General features: G+C 38.3%; 1 protein-coding gene across 2 annotated transcripts in view; it reads left to right on the top strand.

Moving 5' to 3' along the window:
- GPAM (glycerol-3-phosphate acyltransferase, mitochondrial) overlaps positions 1 to 14,729 on the top strand; it is a 32,157-nt gene extending 17,428 nt beyond the window's left edge. Inside the window, exons 12-21 of one of the 2 annotated variants that reach the window (XM_027647775.1) lie at positions 493 to 578; positions 1,616 to 1,731; positions 2,551 to 2,621; positions 3,729 to 3,993; positions 4,505 to 4,647; positions 5,967 to 6,044; positions 8,948 to 9,085; positions 9,892 to 10,081; positions 10,191 to 10,249; positions 11,397 to 14,729. In XM_027647775.1, coding sequence (XP_027503576.1) covers positions 493 to 578; positions 1,616 to 1,731; positions 2,551 to 2,621; positions 3,729 to 3,993; positions 4,505 to 4,647; positions 5,967 to 6,044; positions 8,948 to 9,085; positions 9,892 to 10,081; positions 10,191 to 10,249; positions 11,397 to 11,513 — 1,263 coding nt within the window. In that variant the 3' untranslated portion in view covers positions 11,514 to 14,729. Of the gene's footprint in view, positions 1 to 492; positions 579 to 1,615; positions 1,732 to 2,550; positions 2,622 to 3,728; positions 3,994 to 4,504; positions 4,648 to 5,966; positions 6,045 to 8,944; positions 9,086 to 9,891; positions 10,082 to 10,190; positions 10,250 to 11,396 lie in introns of both variants that reach the window. The other variant, XM_027647774.1, reaches the window with a different exon arrangement.
- The last annotated feature ends 5,207 nt before the right edge of the window (positions 14,730 to 19,936 follow it).

The raw sequence follows: 19,936 nt of genomic DNA, 5'->3' as shown, positions 1-19,936 counted from the left end.
CTGTGAGGGGTCTTGCAACTGGAGTTTGTACACCAGTGTTTACCTACGGAGAAGTTCCCCATCCTGGCATTTGACGAAAGCAGCAGCAAGCAATAATTAATTCGTGTTGGTTCTGAATGGGTATTAGGCTTTGCTCTCACTCATGTTAATGAGGTGGTTCTCATTAATTTAATCGTGGAGAAGCTAGTCTCAAAGGAGTTGTTCCCAGCAGGGTGCTGACAGGGGTTATGTATTGTTTTCATTGCATTGTTTTGCATGAAGTACAGATTCCTTGATGTGGGAAGTTTGCTTTTGCATAAAATAAAGTAAAAAATGAATAAGCTGTTAAAAACTTTTAATATCTCTGACCTTTATTACTGCTTTTTTAGTGTGAGCTATTTTTAATCACAGTTGCAGTTTGAATAATTGCCTTTTTTCCTATAGTAATATCATCAGTTGAATGCAAGAGTTAAGTGGGAAAAGTACAAAAAATAACAATTCTTATTTTAACAGGAATATGTAAACAACCAAAGCCAAAAACTTGTGCCTGCTCCTCTTTCTTTGGAACAAGCTTTGTTACCAGCTATACTTCCATCAAGGTAGAGATTTTTTTTTTTGTGTTGTTGAGAGGGAGGACAAGTTGGAATTTGTATGTTTGTTTGTTTGTCTTTTTAATGTTCTGCATTACAATCCAAGCTGTACTTGAACTCCTCAAGGGTAATCTAATTGTTTATAGAAAATTGAAAAGCTTAGACAATTATAACAGCAGTTTTTTACAAGAATTGCATTCTTTCTGATGAGCTCTGTTTAAATAAATTCGAGGAGGCTTTTAAAAGGTTTTTGGGTTTTGTTTTTGTTTGTTTGTTTGTGGGTTTTTGTTTTGTGTTTGGGTTTTGTTTTTTGTTTGGTTGGTTTTTATTTCAGTGACCTCTCTTGGTTTAATTATAAATTTTATAGAATAACTTGGGGAAAAAATGACATGCTTAATGAAAAGTGAAGGATTTGTTTTAAACCTCACTAAGCTTGCACAAGATTTTTGGAATAATTACAAAACAAATAGAATCTGTGAGTGAGTACCCCTTGCTCTCAAGGAGGTGACTGTCACTCAGAACTGCAAAACTGTGGTCAAGGGCTAGATCTGCATTTGTTACATAGATACACATTTTAGTTGAGGTCTCTGTTGTAACTGTACAAACCTGTGTCCTGGTAGAGACAAAGTCAGTCATTTACCTTTAGAAAGTTGTAGGTCCGTACAAAAGACCATTTCGAGCTGGTGGAGAGACTGGGCTCTGTCCACTTTTTAGGCAGATTTGCTTATTCTACTGTTGTCCGTATTCACTGAAGGGAAAAGAGCTGTGGGGTGTAATTGGTGTTACAGCAAAGTCATGAATAGCCATAGAACAAGGTTGCAATTTTTCTTTTGGCGGTCTTATCTTAGATTGTTGTTTAGTGTGAAGAAATAATCTGTAAAAGTCGGTAGAGCTATTTACAGGGAACATTTTTCTGCCCTTGCCAGACTACAGTGGTGTTTTGTGCTCTATTTTAGTTAGTATATATGAAAAAATATCAGTCTAGGTTATTTTACATTTTAATCTAAACCTAAATGTCATCGTGTTAATTTTTATTCTGTATTTAGACCTAATGACACTGTGGACGAAAGTGCAGAGGCCTCGCTGCCCAACTCCAGGGATATCACCTGTGAACCCTTCAGAAGAGAGCTGATATCCAACTTGGCTGAGCATATTTTGTTCAGTAAGTGTTAAGAGTATCACTGCCACAGAATCATAGAATGGTTTGGGTAGGAAAGGACCTTAAAGGTCATCCAGTTCCAATGCCCGTTACCATGGGCACGGACACTTTCCACTAGACCGGGTTGCTATCAACTACCTGGTTTGTTTTGCTGACTGAATGAATTTGTTGTTTGGTAATGTCATACTTCCTAATTCACTCCATTCAGGTGATTGTTTCATGACTTCAAATGCTCTCTTGACAATTCTCTACCCCTTGCCTCCCTCTCTCCTCTTCAAAGTTTAATGAACTCTTTTCCTGATTTATATTTCTGATTAAGCTTTTTGTTCTGTCTGTTTTGCTAACTTTTGTATTGCTTGGACTAGTATACTAAACTTGCTGTACTCTGAAGTGTTTGATAGTCATACTGGTACACTGATTTCTTACCTCTTCATGTAAGAAGTTATTGGAGTGTCTGAATGGCATTATTTTAAGATCATACTCTCATGAACTCACCTAGCTGCATGGACCAGTGTTGCTAGGTTTTATAGGTTATATGGTGTATGCTTTAGTCAATAGACCTGTGATTTGTGGTATAAGAAATGCATACAAAACAGTACTTAGCTTAGTAAACGTTTAAGCTTTATTCGACCTTAGTTCAAGTTACTTTGATTATTTAAATATTGTTACTATATAGACACAACATCTTTTGTGTTTCATTCAGTAGGTACAGTTTGGTGCCAACATCACTGTTATTATTTTTTAAATAATAGGCACTCTTTCACTTGTAATGATGTTCTGACTGTTTCAGGTGCTTAACGAATTTATCTTGTTTACCTCTAGCTGCTAACAAGTCCTGTGCTGTGATGTCTACCCACATTGTTGCCTGTTTGTTGCTGTACAGACACAGGCAGGTAAGGCTTCTGTGTTGCTTAAATAGTCAAACATTACTTTGGCCTTGTTAACTTAAAAAAAAAAAGAATGCATTTTGCTATTACTTGATACTGAAAAGAAGAAAGATGCATTTAAGTTAAAATAGGTTTCGTGTAGTCTGAGTGCCTGTACTTTAGTTACTGGTGGATGCTTGAAAACAAGCCATTATTGATGGAATTATAATAAATGCTCATGTGGAAATAGTTCTTTGTAATTTGAAACATTATGCTTTTTTTTTAAAGAATACATGGGTTTGATTTATTGCGTTAAGACTTTTTTAGATCTTAAAACATATTCGCTGTTGAATACACTACAAACTATTCCATTCATTTTCAAATTAATTTTGCTGTTTCCCAGTACTAAAATATTATATCACAATGGCAGAATGATGTGAATGTTTAATGTAAGTCTTGTGCATGGGGCTTGGAAGAATTTTTTTTCTCCTACAGGTGTGTTTTACACACCTAGACTCCTAGACTGAAGCTTGTACTGCACATAAATTGAGAACAAATTGAAAAATATTGATCAGATATGTAATCTTCCTTGTGGAAGAAGTATCACCATTCCCATCAGTGCAGTCTTTCCAATTTCCTAAAATAGTAGAGTCAAAGAAACATTTTACAATGTGATCTGAAGCTGTTGTGACAGAAAACAAGAAAAGGAAGTGCTTGAAGAAAGACTTTTCCTCATGTTCCAAGCCAGTTGAACAGTTTTATTCATTACAGTACTCACAGATAATTGAGCATTCATTTTATAGCATCGATAATGGGAATACAATATCTCTGACATGTTCTTGAAGAACAACTCAGGTCTCTGCAGGCTGTGAAATAAACCAAGAAGCAAACAAAAATCTTGCATTCCCCAATAGTTGCATGGCTTTAAAAAATATAATGGCATGTAGTTCAAAACATGTGGGGCTACTTCAGCAAACCTCAGTGAAAATCAGTTTTTCTGATATGACTGTTGTTCTTTGGGTTATTAATAATTAGTGTATTGTTTATGTGTTTGCTATATACCTGTTTATGTAGTATACAGATAAACTCCTGTGCAGAACAATTGTTTCACTGTGATTCTGTTCTTATTTCTAGGGAACTGATCTTTCCAGGTTGGTAGAAGATTTCTTCTCCATGAAGGAGGAGGTCTTAGCCCGTGACTTTGACTTGGGATTTTCAGGGAACTCAGATGATGTTGTTATGCATGCCATCCACTTGTTGGGGAACTGTGTAAATATCACAAACACTAGCAGAAACAACGAGTTCTTCGTCACTCCCAGCGTAACGATACCTGCTGTCTTTGAACTCAACTTCTACAGCAATGGAGTAGTTCATGTATTCATTAAAGAGGCTGTTATTGGTATGTTTTGGGGTTTACCAAGGAAAGACTTTCTTGTAACCCATGAAGTCAAAATATCTGCACTAAAAACTTCATCAGTTTTTTATTTACTTTAATATATTTTTTCACTCCCTGCTTCAACCCATGTTTGCACTAACAAACAATCTTAGAGTAAACTTGCACTTTGTTTGTGGAACATTTCCACTCTTTTTTCCCTTCATCCTTTATCTTTCTTGGAAGTATCTGTGTATTGGTCACTGCCATAGGCAAGGCACTATCAGAGTTCTGAGCCAACATGGCAAAACCTGTTTGCCAACATGGCAAAACCTTTGATGAGCAGCATTTTATTGAGATTCTGTTTTGATCTGACATTATTGAACACAGAATAGTGGTGAATTCTGTCTTTATTCTTGAATTGCATGTGTAATGTTTGACTGCCTTTAGGCCTAGAAATAGGCAAAACAAAAGTCTGACATTTCCTTTGCTATAAAACTCTTTGGAAAATTAAACTTTGCTTATGTTTCTGCTCTAGCCTGCAGCCTTCATGCAGTTCAGAGTAGGAGGTGCAGAAATGGTACCAGTGGTGCTTCTCCCAGTTTGATTAGTCAAGAACACCTGGTCCGAAAAGCTGCCAGCCTGTGTTACTTGCTTTCTAATGAATTTAATGTATCTTTGGTAAGTAACTGCATTAATTGTCCAGGTGTCAAATTTTTGTTCTGCTTGTTACTTTTAAAATTAATTGATGCTTTTTGCAAGTGTCTCAGCTCTGATCTGTTCACTCTAAGTACCGTCTCACAGTGATGGTATCAAGGGTTACACTCTGAGTGCCACCTGCTGCTCATGCAAGTGCTGCGGTGGGTGATGCTGGGCTGAGCCTGCAGCGTGCCTTTCCTGAGAAGGAAAAGCTGCTCTCTCAGCTTCCCACAATTCAAGGTGGGCTTCTTAATGCCTCTTAACAAATTTTGTGTCACTGATGTCATTAGACCATCACAGCTATATTTGCATTCTGCCCAAACTATTTAGTTTCTTTTTTTTTTACCTGAACAAACACAAGGCTTTGAGAGTACTCAGCTCCTATGAGTTTACATAGATGATTGAAGTTATACTGGGAACTAAGGCTCCATATTCTGAAGATATTCCTTATTTGCATAGGAGAGCAATAGTCACAGTGTGCCACACCTAGTACTGAGTGGCAATTTTAAACATGGCCTGACTTCAGTTTTTGTTGTGTTACAAAACACTGAAGCGAACTGATGTTATCTTGTTTTTCAGACACTGTGTACTTTGAACTTTAAGTGCTAGGTGTTTTTTTTCTTATGTGTAGAAATTACTTAAAATTCTAGGGATTCTTGAATTAGTTCTTAAATTTGTACTCATGTTTGACTAATCCCTTTTTTACTGAAGCATAAGCCAAATTTAGTATTTTTGTCTGGGCAGTAATGTCATGTCAGATGGTGAGGTTCTTTGGTAATGTTATCCTTTTGCTTTCAGAGTTAATGATTATTTTCTTTTTAACTAAGAAAATATTTCCTACATGATTACGAACAATGTAAAAGAGGTTGGCATTTTTTTATGCAGAGTTTCAAAACACATAAGGGAATTTCTTTAAAGTGAGCTTTCCTTTAAATTTAAAATAAATCACCATAGTGAGTCTCAATGATTTGTTTTATGATGTTTGTATTTCAGAATTGTTAACAAACTAAAATTTGGTTAGAGGCGATTAAAAGGGGAGAATATTTTATGTGGCTTTCTACCAGTGGTAATGCATTTCTTAAAAAAACTTGGACAGATCCCATTTCACTGTAATTTTTCTAATGTCTGCCAGGATAAACATAAGAGGGGTGCATTGGGATTATGCTGATAAAAGTTTAACAACTTGCATAAAAGGAAAAATACTACTGTGTCTAAAACATGCATACTGAACAGGAAGTGGTGTTGCTATAATGGGTGTAATGGATGTGATTTTTACATTGCATTTCTTTTATGTTGTGCAGCCCTGCCAGGTGATCTATCAAGTTTGCCATGAATCTGTGGAAAGGTTGATACAATATGGCATTCTTCTGGTGGCCGAGGTAAAGTGATAGAGATACTATACGAGTAGTACACTACACTATAGGTAGTTTATACTTCTTAGTTGTGAGACTTGTTCTAAATATATGTTGTTACTGAAAGCTTGTAACAACAAGTCCAGGACGGAGACTACTTCATTCCTCTCTCTGTAAGTGTCAGACATTTGGATATAGTCATCCCATGATGCCCAATGACTCTGTGTAATTTCATTGTACCAATAAGCCTACTAAGGAAGACACACGTTTTTGTACTGTCTTGTAAAATTGGGATTTAATTTATTATTGGAGCTCTTTCAGATGCAGCATAGCTGCATGGATGTTTACTTTCTGCTCTACAGGAATCAGGAGTCCAGATCTTTTGTCATTCTTTGATTCCTTTGCATAAATCTTGGAATTAGTGTGAAGTCTCCTCAGCTGGCACAGGTTGCAGTTTCAGGGCTGTAGGGGAGTCACTGTGTGGTGCCATCTGTCAGAGATGTGCAGCATAAAGAAAACTTGAGGAGCAGGGGCAGCTGAATCAGCATATCTTTGCTTCCCAGGCTTTTTTTGTGCACTGTAAACAAACCTTGGCAACCTCCAGGAAGAAGCAAGAAAATCATAGAATCATAGAATCAGCCGGGTTGGAAGGGACCTCTGAGATCATCAAGTCCAACCCTTGATCCAACACTGCCATGGTTACCAGGCCATGGCACTAAGTGCCACATCCAGTCTTATCTTAAAAACCTCCAGGGACAGAGAATCCACCACTTCCCTGGGCAGCCCATTCCAATGCCTGATTACCTTCTCTGTAAAGAATTTCTTCCTAATATCCAACCTAAACCTCCCTTGGCAGAGCTTAAGACCATGCGCTCTTGTCTTGCTGATAGCTGCCTGGGAGAAGAGACCAACCCCCACCTGGCTACAACCTCCTGTCAGGAAGCTGTAGAGAGTGATGAGGTCTCCCCTGAGCCTCCTCTTTTCGAGGCTGAACAACCCCAGCTCCCTCAGCCTCTCCTCATAGGACTTGTACTCGAGTTGCTTCACCAGCCTCGTTGCTCTGCTCCATTTGAGGTGCTCCATATTGAGGTGCTCCTGCTCCAGCACCTCAATACCCTTCCTGAACTGAGGGGCCCAGAACTGGACACAGCACTCCAGGAGTGGCCTCACCAGTGCTGAGTACAGGGCAAGAATCACTTCCCTGGACCTGCTGGCCACACTGTTCCTGATCCAGGCCAGGATGCCATTAGCCTTCTTGGTCACCTGGACACACTGCTGGCTCCTGTTCAGCTTCCTGTCAATCCAAACTCCCAGGTCCCTTTCTGTCTGGCTGCTTTCCAACCACTCTGTGCCCAGCCTGTAGCGATGCAGGGGGTTGTTGTGGCCAAAGTGCAGGACCTGGCATTTGGCCTTGTAATGTAAATGTAAGATCATGAGGAAAAGGAGTTACATGTTTGGCTGCTTTCTTCTTGCAGCCCTCCAGTCTCAAAGGAGGTTAGAGCTGCTTCTGGTGTGTTTGTTAATGGCCATTGCTTCACTCTAATCATAGTGCATGCCTTTTGATATGTGCTTGTGGTTTTAACGTTTGTTACCATAGGTACTATTTACTTGTTATACCTGAATATTAAAGATTCTCCTCTGGAGTTACTACTGCTTCCTTTTTATCTGAACTACTCATGTGTTGTCATGCATTAGATTGCAATCATCATTAGATAAATCAAAAAATTAATGCTAATCAGAATTTAGGAAGAAACCTGTGTGTTCCATGCCTGGGGACGGATGAGGAAAATAGGTGTGGACAGCAGTAGATGTGCACTTCTGTGTAGTCAAGCATGAAAAAAATTCTTCTCCTGTGATTCTAATGTTTACTTCAAAAACTAAAAAATATTCCTAACACATAGTGATCTCTTTGGGATTTATTTTTAAGGTTATTTTATGACCTTTGCTTCATTCAAAATAAAATATTTTATCAGAGCGCAAGACTGAAAGGGTGTCATTTTTCATTTGCTGCAGAGGCCTTTTTCTTTCTCATGAATATTATCACAGTAATCACATGAACAACGTGTCTGTTATCCATTTAGTTTTAATGTTTTCTGATTTCCGTTTCTAAATGGAATAAAGATGCGGGGGTATTTCCTTTTTGACTCAGTAATGCTGAACTTTGAAAAATCTTCCCATTCTGCTCCTTTGAGCAAAACAAATAATGGTGAATGCCTGACGCTAAGATCTCTCATGTTCTTCTGAGTGTGTGTTTAAGATCTCTAAAACTCATTTCTGAAGATGCATTGTTAAAATTGAATGTTGCATCAAACATTCATTGGTCAGGTGGGGTATTTCTGTGGAACCTCATTTATTGTAGACCTGAACTTCTGACACACTTGCTTCAACATAATCAAGGTTTAAATAATTTGTGGCCTTGATTTAAACTGACTCATTCTGTTCCAGCCCATATCTCACTTGGGGACAAATGCAAGAACATCATTAGAGGCAATAAGTTACTACTTACAAACAGCAACTTGTAGCATTCTGCATTGAGTTTTTAGCTATTGTAATACAATAACACAGTTTACTACTCTGAGGCAACTGTAGTACAAAGGTTAGCAACACCACAACCAGAGAGCTTCTCAACTGTCTGTCCTAACACAGCTGAAAACACTTACTTGGCAGCTGCTACTGCATGGCCTCTGGTAGGAAGATTCAGCAACACTTGCAAAGATTTTAACTTTAAAGCAACAGGGAAACTAAAGAAAAACATTTTTTTTACATTTCTCCCTTCTCAATGCTGTCTATAATTGAGTCTCACCTACTTCCATTAAATATTAGTTAATAAACAGACTGGTTTAGTCAGATGAGGTTATAAAAAAACCCTATTGCTTGCTTGGATTTGGACCTTTTACCTATTTACCACCTTGTCTTTCAAATTTAAGCAGGATGATCAGGAGGATATTAGCCCCAGTCTTACAGAACATCAATGGAATAAAAAACTCCCTGAGCCGTTATCTTGGAGAAGTGATGAGGAAGATGAAGACAGTGATTTTGGAGAAGAGCAGAGAGATTGCTACCTGAAGGTATTATTTCTGTAAGGCTAATAATATTGAACTCTGTTGTGAGAGATACAAACTACTGTGCTCATTTAGGATTGGTAATTATAATTTTTTTTTTTTGATTGGTTGGTTTTGGTTTTTGTTTGTTTTGTTTGTTTGTTTTTATTATTATTATTATTTTTTTGTTGGTTTGCAGTGTTAGCCTGTAGTATTCTTGTACAGTCAGCAAAATACCTTTCTGTCCTTTACACGAGGAAAACAGCTGAAGAAACATCAAATAATCTTTTAGGGAGATGGAAGAGCAATTATTAGTCATGAAAACTGATAAATACTCAAGTAACTTAGTTTTAGTCTTTACTGACTGCATGCACTCTAAAAGGGGCACATTGAGCTGGTATTTGTATTCAGCCTATATTTCTCTTCATAGATTGTTCATGTTGAATTTAGGTATGTTACCAGTTTTCTCACAGAGCTGACAGACACTCTTTAGGATATCTTGTTAACAAGTGAAAACATCTGTCCATCTCTGTGATTGCATGGCAACCCTTCTGTTGGCTGTAGAACAGTATGATGTCTTTAATTTTAACTTAGAAAAATAGTAATACCTTGGAGGAGAAAAAACAGCATCGATCTGTGATGTGCGTTGCCTGTTCTGTGCCTCATGGTAAACTGCCTTTTTGCTATGCTTCCATAATGTTCTGTGCCCCATACTCCTTTTTGTAGAAAGAATTATTTTGGCTGCCATTTTGCCATGTTCTGTCTTGGAGATCATTTGTTGTTTCTGCTGGTCTCTGTCACTTTGACCTGAACCTTTTGTTGCCTTTTCTTAGGTGAGCCAGTCTCAAGAGCACCAGCAGTACATCACTTTCCTGCAGAGATTACTGGGACCTTTACTGGAGGCATATAGCTCTGCTGTCATCTTTGTGCACAATTTTAGTGGTCCTGTTTTAGAATCTGAATATATTCAAAAGCTACACAAGCACTTAATAAGCAGGACAGAGAGGAATGTTGCTGTGTATGGTATGTTAAACTGGGTTTGGAACTGGAATTGAGTCATTCTATTCTTCCTACCGCAAGGTAGCGCAAATTAAATTGCAGTTTGTTTATCCCTGGGTTTTCTTTCTTGCAGCTGAGAGTGCTACCTACAGTCATGTGAAAAATGCAGTGAAAGTGTTCAAGGACATTGGGGTAAGTGTTTGGTGCTCAAATCTGATGACTATTAAGTTTCATTTTAATAATGAGCACAATTTTGACATTTAAAGACATCTCTTCAGTGACAGTTTAAAGTTTCTGAATGTGTCTGTGGAAATCTATTGTGGGTTTTGAGCATTTTGGTTACTTCGGGCTCAGGGCTGTAAAAGAAAGAGCACAAGTTGCAGAACAGGGCATTCCTTGCCTCTGGGAAGACCTGTGTTGATGGCTGGGTGACCAGACATTTTTATTCATAGAAAATGAAGTCCCTCTGCTCTACTCCATGTCCCTGTTGAACAATATTGAAAGGCTGAGAGCATGTTCTGTGCTTAGTAACATCTAAATTTAGTTTTGAAGACTGCTTAAATCTTAAAAAAGCATTAGTTACTGAATTTTGGCTTAGCAGTAATTGGTCTACAGCAGAACCATCCTTGTAGACCTCCAGTGTTCACCATGAGGATACAGGCGTTCTTTAAAATAAACATTAAATTTTGCACATTACCAGTAGTATTTTGAATTTTAAATCACCTCTTTGGATTTTGTTAGTGAAACGTTTTTCCTTCATCAGAATGACATGGCTTCTTGAATTCCAGATGTGATTTAGCATTATAATTTTGAAAGTATCATTTAGGCAAAATTTTGCTAGATATGGGATTTGAAATCTCTGTGTTTAAGTTCTGATGTGTTAAATAATCTGAAAATAGGTGGCCTATAGTAAAGATATCTTCCTATAAATGTAAGAGCTGTGAAGAAAGCGTGTATCGAATTCATCATTTTCCAGCAGCAAGATAAACTAAAAGAAGTGAAACCAGGTAGCATCTGCTGAGCATCCATGTAGAGCATAGCATCTGAATTCTTGTTTTCAAAGTGCTCACACTTTCAATTTAGATGCCTTTTAATTGGGTGTTTTACCTCTCGCTGCTAAGAGTTGGCTGTTTATCATACAGCATACTTATTTCTGAGTTTCTCTTCTTCCATGCCACTTGAACACTTAAAGGCATTGCCACCTAAGCCTTCAAGGAAGGAAAAAAAAAAAGTCTTGTAGATGAGGGAAAACTTAGTATAGGCTGTAAAATTTTAATCACAAAAGGAAGGAGATTCCTTTAATGTGGTGATACTCACATAAGTTCATGCTGTGCTTTAGGTTTTCAAACAGACGAAGCAAAGCAAAGACACCATTTTGGAACTAAGCACGACATTCCTACCTCAGCGCAACAGGCAAAAACTACTGGAATTCATCATGAGCTTCATGGTATTATAGACCCCATACAGCACCTTGTCCAGGGACTTGAAGACAGGTTTTGAGACTGTGGCAAAGCCTGGGGACATTTGCTAATCCTTCAAAGTGTAAGGTGCCACTGTCCGGGTAAGGCCTTCTCTGACTTGAACTACTGGAAGACAAGTGCCTTCTTACATATGCATTTATGGGTTTCTTACAGTCCCAGTCCTGTTGTAATACAGTGATACTCAGACGACACTTTGGATACAAGTAATTAAACAAATTGCAAAAAATAAGATAAATTATTAGAATTTGATGTAAAATGAAGAGTGAAGTTTTATCAGTGTTACATTTTAAATATACTTTTAAAGACTGTAACAGATGCACAAGTACACACCATAGTGATCTGTAGCTAACCCTGAGATCTTGAGTTTAGTGGCAACACAGCTTATGGCATAAACAAGTAACTTTCATTCCAATTCCGTTTTAAATAAATGGTTTAAAATTTTTGCTTAGGCAGGCTATATATTTCATGGATAAAGCCATAGTTTTTCATAAATGTTAACATAAATGCCAAAATTCTAATGAGAATTACAGTTACAGACATCTGAGAATAACGATCATGTAGCAGAAGATTGTGAGAAATGTCAGCAGGCACACCTTGCACTGTTAGAGCTGTGTAGTGCAGTGGTAAATTGCACTAATCACTGCTGTCAGGAAGAATGTGAGAGTAGTGTTCTTATTTTTGTTGTGGCATCTGTCACTCAGCCAGATGAAAGTCAGGAGACAGTTGCCTGAATGTGAATATCTTAGATTATTATTTAATTGAAAAGAACTCTTAAGTTTGGGGAGTTTTTTGTTTGGTTGTTTTTTTTTAATTAATTAATAGGATGTCAGATATTTTTAAGTGGAGTAAAGACTTGATTTGGTGAAATAGTTTTTAATTTTGGCTCTGAAAATTTCAGCAATAACTTTTGCAATTCTTTGGAAACAAAAGCTCATATTACATTCTGTTGCTGAACAGATCTAAATTGGCATGAAGTAGTACCTCTAGAAACCCAGAAATATAAACAATGTACTTTTGACTGTGATCTGACAAAAAAAATATAATTCATAAACAAAACTGAATGATGAATAAATTCTGTCCTATGAAACAGGACTCTAGTCTTGCAATTTGATCCTTTTGCATGGAGGACTTGCACTGTAGATTTCATCTTCTCTTCATGTGAGTGGAGATTAGATTGCAACTTGTAGTCCTGTATTTTAGTACAACTGATCCAGCTGAAGCAGTACCTTGGTGGTATGTGAAGCTGGTTTGCTTGTGAAATGTGTTTTCCCTCCTTTAGATTGCCTTCTAGATGAGGTGGTACTTCCAGATGAGGGAAATCAAACATTTCAATTGCTACATTGCTTTGCTTGATTCTCATGTCCTGGCCTTGTGAGCAGAAAAATCCCCCAAACTTCTCATCATGTAATCTCTGTTGCTTAACATAAATATGGAAAAGCATACTTGAATCCCAGCACTTGCACTGTTATGCCAGCACAAAACTGATGCACAGAAATTAGACTTTGTGGCCGAGGACCTTGCATTTGTACTGCACATTTGTCAACAAGAATATTTCTGTAAATTTTTTTATTAAATGCTATTAATATTTGAAACCTGCAGTTTATAGTTTGTTAGCATTATACTGTTAGCACTGTGAGACGCACGTGTTTTGTCACTAAACCAGGTGCTCTACAACACTTAAAGAATTTCTGAACCAAAGCTACATTAATATGGATAAACACTGACCCTGGGGTCGCTTGTGTTCTTATGTCCTTCTGCTATCTCAGCAGGACAGTGACTACATCACACATAGTTTTTGTGAAGTCTGCTAACTGTTTAGGAAGCAGTTTCATCTCATATTTACTGATGTGCACTGTTCCTTCACCTGATGAATTCTCCATACGTTTGTTGCTGATGGCTTCTATTTCATGTCAAAAAAAGACTAGGTGCTTCTGAATAACAAGCTCTCATAGTTTACTGCATTTCAGTAAATCTGGAGTGTACTAACAGCGAAGATTGTACATAAAAGTTTTTTAAAAATGAAGCAATATGAAGCAAACAAAACTTGGGGCATTTTATTAATATGTTTTGCCAACGGAGGTATTAGTTACCATAAAACCCAGGAGTACTGTGGTCACTGGAGTGTTCTGGCTAGGTGTTGCAACTAAGATACTTTATGGCTTATATTAAAAAAAAAAAAATTAAAAAAATGAATCTGGTTAATATAAATCAGTGAGTGGGTAGGGCAGTAATGCATGTGAATACGCAATAATGAATGCTTATATATGCAGAGGGAGGGGGCACCTCTAAAATTGGTTTATTTTGTATGAAAAAAACCTGCATGTGAGAGATGGGTACTACGAATCATATGCCACTGGAAGCCTTTGCATTCTGCTGCAAATGTGTATGTAAACATGTATATATGCAAGTGTGTATGTTATGACACACAACATCTATGCTTTTCCCGCAAATTAAAGCACAGAATATAAAATTATAAGGCTGTAACAGTCAAAAACTAAACCCAACACTTGCACTGTATTTACACCTTCAGTGTCTTATGATTTTATTAACTTCTCATGTTTCCTTTGCTTGATTTAAGTAAGTTAACCAGTAAAGAAGAAAGGACTGGCCCTGAATTACCACAAATGTATTTTAAGACTCTTATAAAGACTTACATGAATCTCGGTCATTCATATGAGCATAATACTCAGGTGTACAAGTCTTTTTGGGCCAGGATCTTTCATAATATGAGAAAATTAGTCTTTCCATACATATCCTGTAGATCTCACATTTTTAGAGTGATGGAAATGTAGAATTCCACTTGCCGTGCCACCACAGCAATCCAGGGCCCCACTTATCATAGTCTTGGTTGTGTATTTACTTTGTACTGACACTGAGGTCAGAGGCACAGCTGCCTTCCCGTTGACAGCTTAGGGCTTTATTCACCCATCTCTGATTAGGAAGCATATGCACACACTTGCATTCAACTGCCTGCTCCACAGAGAAGCATCCCAGTCACCAACGTAGAAGAAGGTTGAGCTGGGAGGTGATAAAAGATACTGTTGCTTTTGTGTTTCTGTGCTACTGAGCCAGGAACTGCTGACTTGAGAATGTTACCATGTTTTACCTGTTATGTGTAATACTGTGTCTGTTTTAGAAGCACAGAGGTGTACTGGAGTCATTTTAATAAATTAAACTGTTTGGTAATATGACATTTGACAAGCTCTTGTAGTGATTTTTTTTCTGAGTTTTTTTAAATAACTTGCTGAGATAATTCATTCCCTAACTTTGTCCCACTGCAGGGAGTTTCTGAAATTAAACCATGAAAAGCTTTCATTGTAGATGTATCTCTTAACAGTGTATGTGCTGGAGCAGAGCCATTTAAAAAGCAGATTGAGGTGACATCTTGACTCCTGAGCCTCTGTCTCTTTTGTTGTGAAATGGAAGTGCCATTTTGCTTCTCTGTTTCCCCATCCCTGCAAGGCTCTTGTACATGGAGTTCTTCTGGAGTTCCTCTCGCCTCCTGGGGGAGTGTCTGTGTCATGCTGGAGCCTGGGATGGCTCTGATGCTGCAGACTGTGCCTTCTTGAGGTGATTTCAAGCTGACCTGAAGTTCAATAAGCACCTGTCAGCAATTGTGACAGCATCTGGAAATGTGAATTAATTGGAGTGAGGCTTTAATATAATAAAACCTGCATAGATGATCGTTACCTAAATTGAGAAGGAGGGATGCTGCTTCACTCTTCAGGAAAAAAAAAAGTTATAATCAGCTGATTCTTTAAGAGGCCTCTAGCAATGTTCACATGCAAGCAAGGCTTGCCTAATTGACAACTCTAGGCTGAAGCAGGAAACTTAAAATTCAATTATTGCCAATAGCTTGAATAAAACCCAATTCTTGTTGGTGATGACCTTACATTTTATTCTTTCTGTAAATGTCTTCCTATTTCTCAGTCTTTTGAAATCCCAAATGTCAGATAAAGCACTTATCTCTAGTTTTTGCTTAATTCAGTTTTTCTATAATAAAAGCTTGTCAGGCTTACTTAGAAGGATCATTGCTTTGAGCTCTCTGCTTTGTTCTCTTATGGTACACCATGTTTTCAGCAGCCCTGTATTTTCAAGGTAAGATCCACATTGATCTGAATTGCTACTTGAAACATTTTCTTTTCAGTCTTCATTTATAGATGTTCTTAGCGCTTTGCAATTGCTGTGCAAGAGTTGTTGTCCTTATTTATTATTCTTTGAGTTGGTCAACCTCTTAATGTAATTGTTCAAAAAGTTTCATAGTTGATGCTGTCCTTAGAATGAAAAGCTTCCTATCTCTTTTTGAAGAACTATGTGTGAAATGTTCACTGCTGTGTGTTACGCCAGAGTTCAGACCTGAGAGACCATAAATTCCGAAGAGACTTTCAGATTTCATCTGTCACAAAGCATTGACAGTTAATGAAACATAGGCTATTTAGTTAATTATTATATAACTATTAGTTACTAAGGTTGTTTTGTAAAAATGTTTGCTTAGTGTCTCTGCTGGGCAAAAAGCAGATGGAGTGCCAGCAGGGAGCAGGAAGGGACTAGGGAAGAAACCAGATCACATCACTGTGGCTCTGCTCTGTCTTGAGTGTTGTGTGAGCATTTTCACAGAGAGATGTGTTAGTACCTCCTACCTCTGCCGGGAGTAAAATCCCTGGTGACTGGAAAAGGAGTGAGGAATCCTGTCCCTGGCATTTCACCTTCCAGACTGCTCCAGATTGCAATAATAAATTATAAATTAGCCCTGTAATCTGTTAACAGTTTACAGTTTAGCTCTGGTACTGCTTTGGAAATAGGAAATACCACTTGGCTTTCCATGAGTTTTGGGTTTACTAGTGCCTTGACTGTTGTGTTATCTCTGGAGTTCTGGCTCCAGTGATTGTATCTACCCAAAGAAAACAACATTTATAAATGCCACAGAATTGACAGGCCACTATTTTAGCATAATGGATTTTCTTTGGAAGACTTTTCATGATCAAAATGCTTAAGCAGCTTCTTTTAGAGAGCTCTGTACTGTGTGTATACTGGCTGCTATGTAATTGGTACCCAAGATGGCTTGTTAACTGTTAGCTGGAGCATCTCGGTGAAACCAATGTCACACCTTTGATTTGTTGTCCTTCTTCAGATGAGGCTAAGGAAGAGGTGATGGATTGGTTTAGTTCCCCAGTTAAGCGTTTTGTGTATCTGTGAAAAGTTTCACAGGCTCACCTTATGGCCATGTTAATGTATGTATTTTTTAGATGTAGCTGAAGCCTAATTTTGGCCACAGTGCTCAACTCTTTCTGAATCAGACTTCCTCTTTTTTCTGCAGAATGGAGAGAACCAATTAAACTACTACCTGTCGGAAAGCTGTAAAAGCCTTTTTCTGTATTGATTTTTCTCCTTCATTAAACTTAATTACCATAATTCAGCACCTTTGACTACAATTTGCTCCCTTTGTCTCACTGTCTGGCTGGCCATTTATAGCTTCCAGTTTCCCCTATTTCTTCTTCCAGTGTGCTACAAGTTCAGACACTCATCATCCCTGTGATTGTTCCTGTTCCCAGGTCCTTATCATTATCTTTCTTAACAGCAATTATTTCTTGGGTGACTCAGCTTTCTCATTCAAACAGAGCCCCCAGAATATAAAAATAAGGTACTTGAAAATCCAGACATGTTAATTAAAATTAATGAGTGTTTTTTATCCTTTTTTTTTTCTATCAGAAAATCTTTAAAAATCAGTGTGTTAAAAAGCAGTTATGTTTCTGCGTGTGCTTTCTTATTTTGGCAAGGTGTTTGGGAAAGAAATCGGAAGAAAAACTTTGCACTGAAGTAATGGCTTTGTTTAGTTTTGGGGCTGAAACTGTAGAACAAACTTTTATCAAAAGTTTTCTATAAAATCTTTCAAAAAACCGTTTGGGTTTGAAATGTATGTGACATTTCATTCTCCTGTCATTGAAATGTAATTAACCTTCTCTTCCTTTTGGAGACCAGCTTGATTAGTCCAGTAATATTTGTTTTCCTGAATAAGTGTTGTTTGTTATTTTTGAAAATAATCAACTTGACTTAATGAGATGAACTTTTATGCTGTGGAATTATATGTTATATGGGAAGAAATTACATTTTGACGAAGCCTTACCACAGGGCACAGTCTTTGAAAAATATTTTTTAACCTCCCCCAAAAAAATCATTACATGTAATAAAATTAATTCTCTAGGAGATGAGAAGGATGAGGAGATGAGGAAGTTTAGACATGTGTTTTCATTTTTGTAATACTTAAACATAGTGTGATTTAATTCTGGTGCTTAGTTTTAAGACTCCTCCATTTTTCCCCTCAAAACTTCAGATTCTGTCCCTTTTACCCCAAAATGTTTCTTTTTGTCCAAGAGTCTAGGAAAACTGGTTTAAATATTAGAGGGATTCTATCCATTTACCAGCTGTATTCATTAACCCCAGTTGTAGTTTAAAGAATTCTGAAGCCAAGAAGCATAGAAATATTAGAAGCTGGTATTTCTGGATATACTCCAGAGAGTTGGGAGAGCAAACCAGGGCAGGAGGTAGTGTGTATGTGTTTTTGTTTTTCAATTGGTTTATGTGAAGTTATCCCTTTGTTGATGTAGAAGGCAATAAAAATGAAAAATGTTGGAATCAGTGACACATGTAGTTGATTTTCTGAACTAAGTAAATTAAGTACAAATTGGTTATTAATAATTCAAAGCAAAATGCTAGATAAGAAATTGGAGCAGCTTGTCTATCATTTTCAACCATTAAAGGATTAGTCTGAGCAAGGCAGTCCAAGGCTCCCTTATCTTTTATTAAAGCCTCACTTCCTCATTTATTAAAGAATCAGATCTAAATGATGCAGCAGGCCTGAGACATTCCTGGTGCAGTAGCCTGGTGTGTCGTGCCCTGCTGCAGACTCGGCATAAGCTGGAAGGTTGGTTTGGTGCAGGAAATTTTGGATATGCAGGACCTCCTGGAGGTAAACCCCAGGGAAGTGACCAGGCTGTTGTAAATGAGAAGAGGTGAGGAGCTGAGAGGGCAGGGAGTGTCGGGAGGGCTGTGCATTGGAGGATTGGAGGGACGTTGGTCTGATACATGAAGATACGGAACTCAGCACCCAGCTCTTAAATATTCTCCAAATGTGTTTCTGGGAAGACCACTTAATGCTCTATGTTTATTAGAAAGCCCTTTGGTGCCCAAGAGGTGCTCCCAGGCCCTCGGGGCAGGGATGGAGGATGGGCTGGTGCCTCTGTGGTTGCATTGGTATGAATGTGCACAGAGCTGTGCCCTGCTGTGCTGGCAGTCCCGCGGTCCATCCTGTGCTGGGCACCTCTGCCCGTTCCTGCCCCTGGAGTGGGACAAGCAGCACCTGCTCAGTCATGGCACAGCAGGGATGGAGCATGTGGCAAGCACCGAGAGCTGCAGCCTGGGCAGATCCTGGCTGTCCAACATCATCACAGCAGGTGGGAATAAATGAAGGGAGGGGAGGCACAGTGAGACTCCTGATCCAACTAGCTCAGGGTGATTCTCTTTGATACAAAACATTCAGTTCTCCCTGTTACTGCTGTGTGACTACTGCAATGTCCTCTGTCTGCTCTGGTACAGTGATTTCTTTCTCCCAACTCGTTCTCATACAATAGGTTAACCTTGAGTCTGACTGCTCACTACTGTTTAAATTGCCTAAAGAAACACTCTTCCCCCACTGTTTGCCTGCTTTTGCATTCAGACTGTAAGAATTCCCTCTCAGATCTATCTACAATAAAATGAAATAAAATCAAACTTTCCAAAGGAGATGTGTAGTTGCCACTTATGTCCATGAGTAGAAAAAAAATCCCAATGGCTGGAAAATGGGACTAAGGACTTTGGTCCCAGCATTTTAAACTTTTTTCTTTAGAGAGATTTTGTCATTTCGCTCATAGCCAAACACAGATGAACCCATCTCCAGCGTGTCCAGCAGATGGTGGTGGAGTTTCATCTACAGCTGCAAATTCTGGTGACAGCCTGAACAGCACCATTCCCAAACCTCAGCCCCCTGACTGTCCGTTAGAAACAAATAATCATTTCCTTGGTAGCCAGATGGAAAGCACTTCATTTGGAGTTGATTTTATCTGTTGCTGTGATTGATTTTTATAGTTGCAGGAGTCAGGCTGTGTTCGGCACCTGACACAAACACCACCACCTTGGAAGACCACTTTTAGTGTGTATGGTCATTGTGTGGTGTTTACCTGGCTTCAAGAGAAAATGTGCATTAGGAGAGAAGCATTTAGCATTTTAGAAGCTTTACTCTTCCTCCTGCATTCTCTGGTCCAGACAGGCATTTTAAAGAAACACAGCCACCATTCCAAGTCCAGACCTAAGTGTCCCAAATGCAAGATCAGAGTTCTGGGTTGAAGACCCATGTCATATACAC

The sequence above is a fragment of the Corapipo altera genome, unplaced genomic scaffold (assembly GCF_003945725.1).
Source record: "Corapipo altera isolate COAL_440 unplaced genomic scaffold, ASM394572v1 56, whole genome shotgun sequence".
NCBI classification, from domain to species: Eukaryota; Metazoa; Chordata; class Aves; order Passeriformes; family Pipridae; genus Corapipo; species Corapipo altera.
The sequence above is the reverse complement of the archived record's forward strand: the minus strand, read 5'-3'. Positions and strand labels throughout refer to the sequence as shown.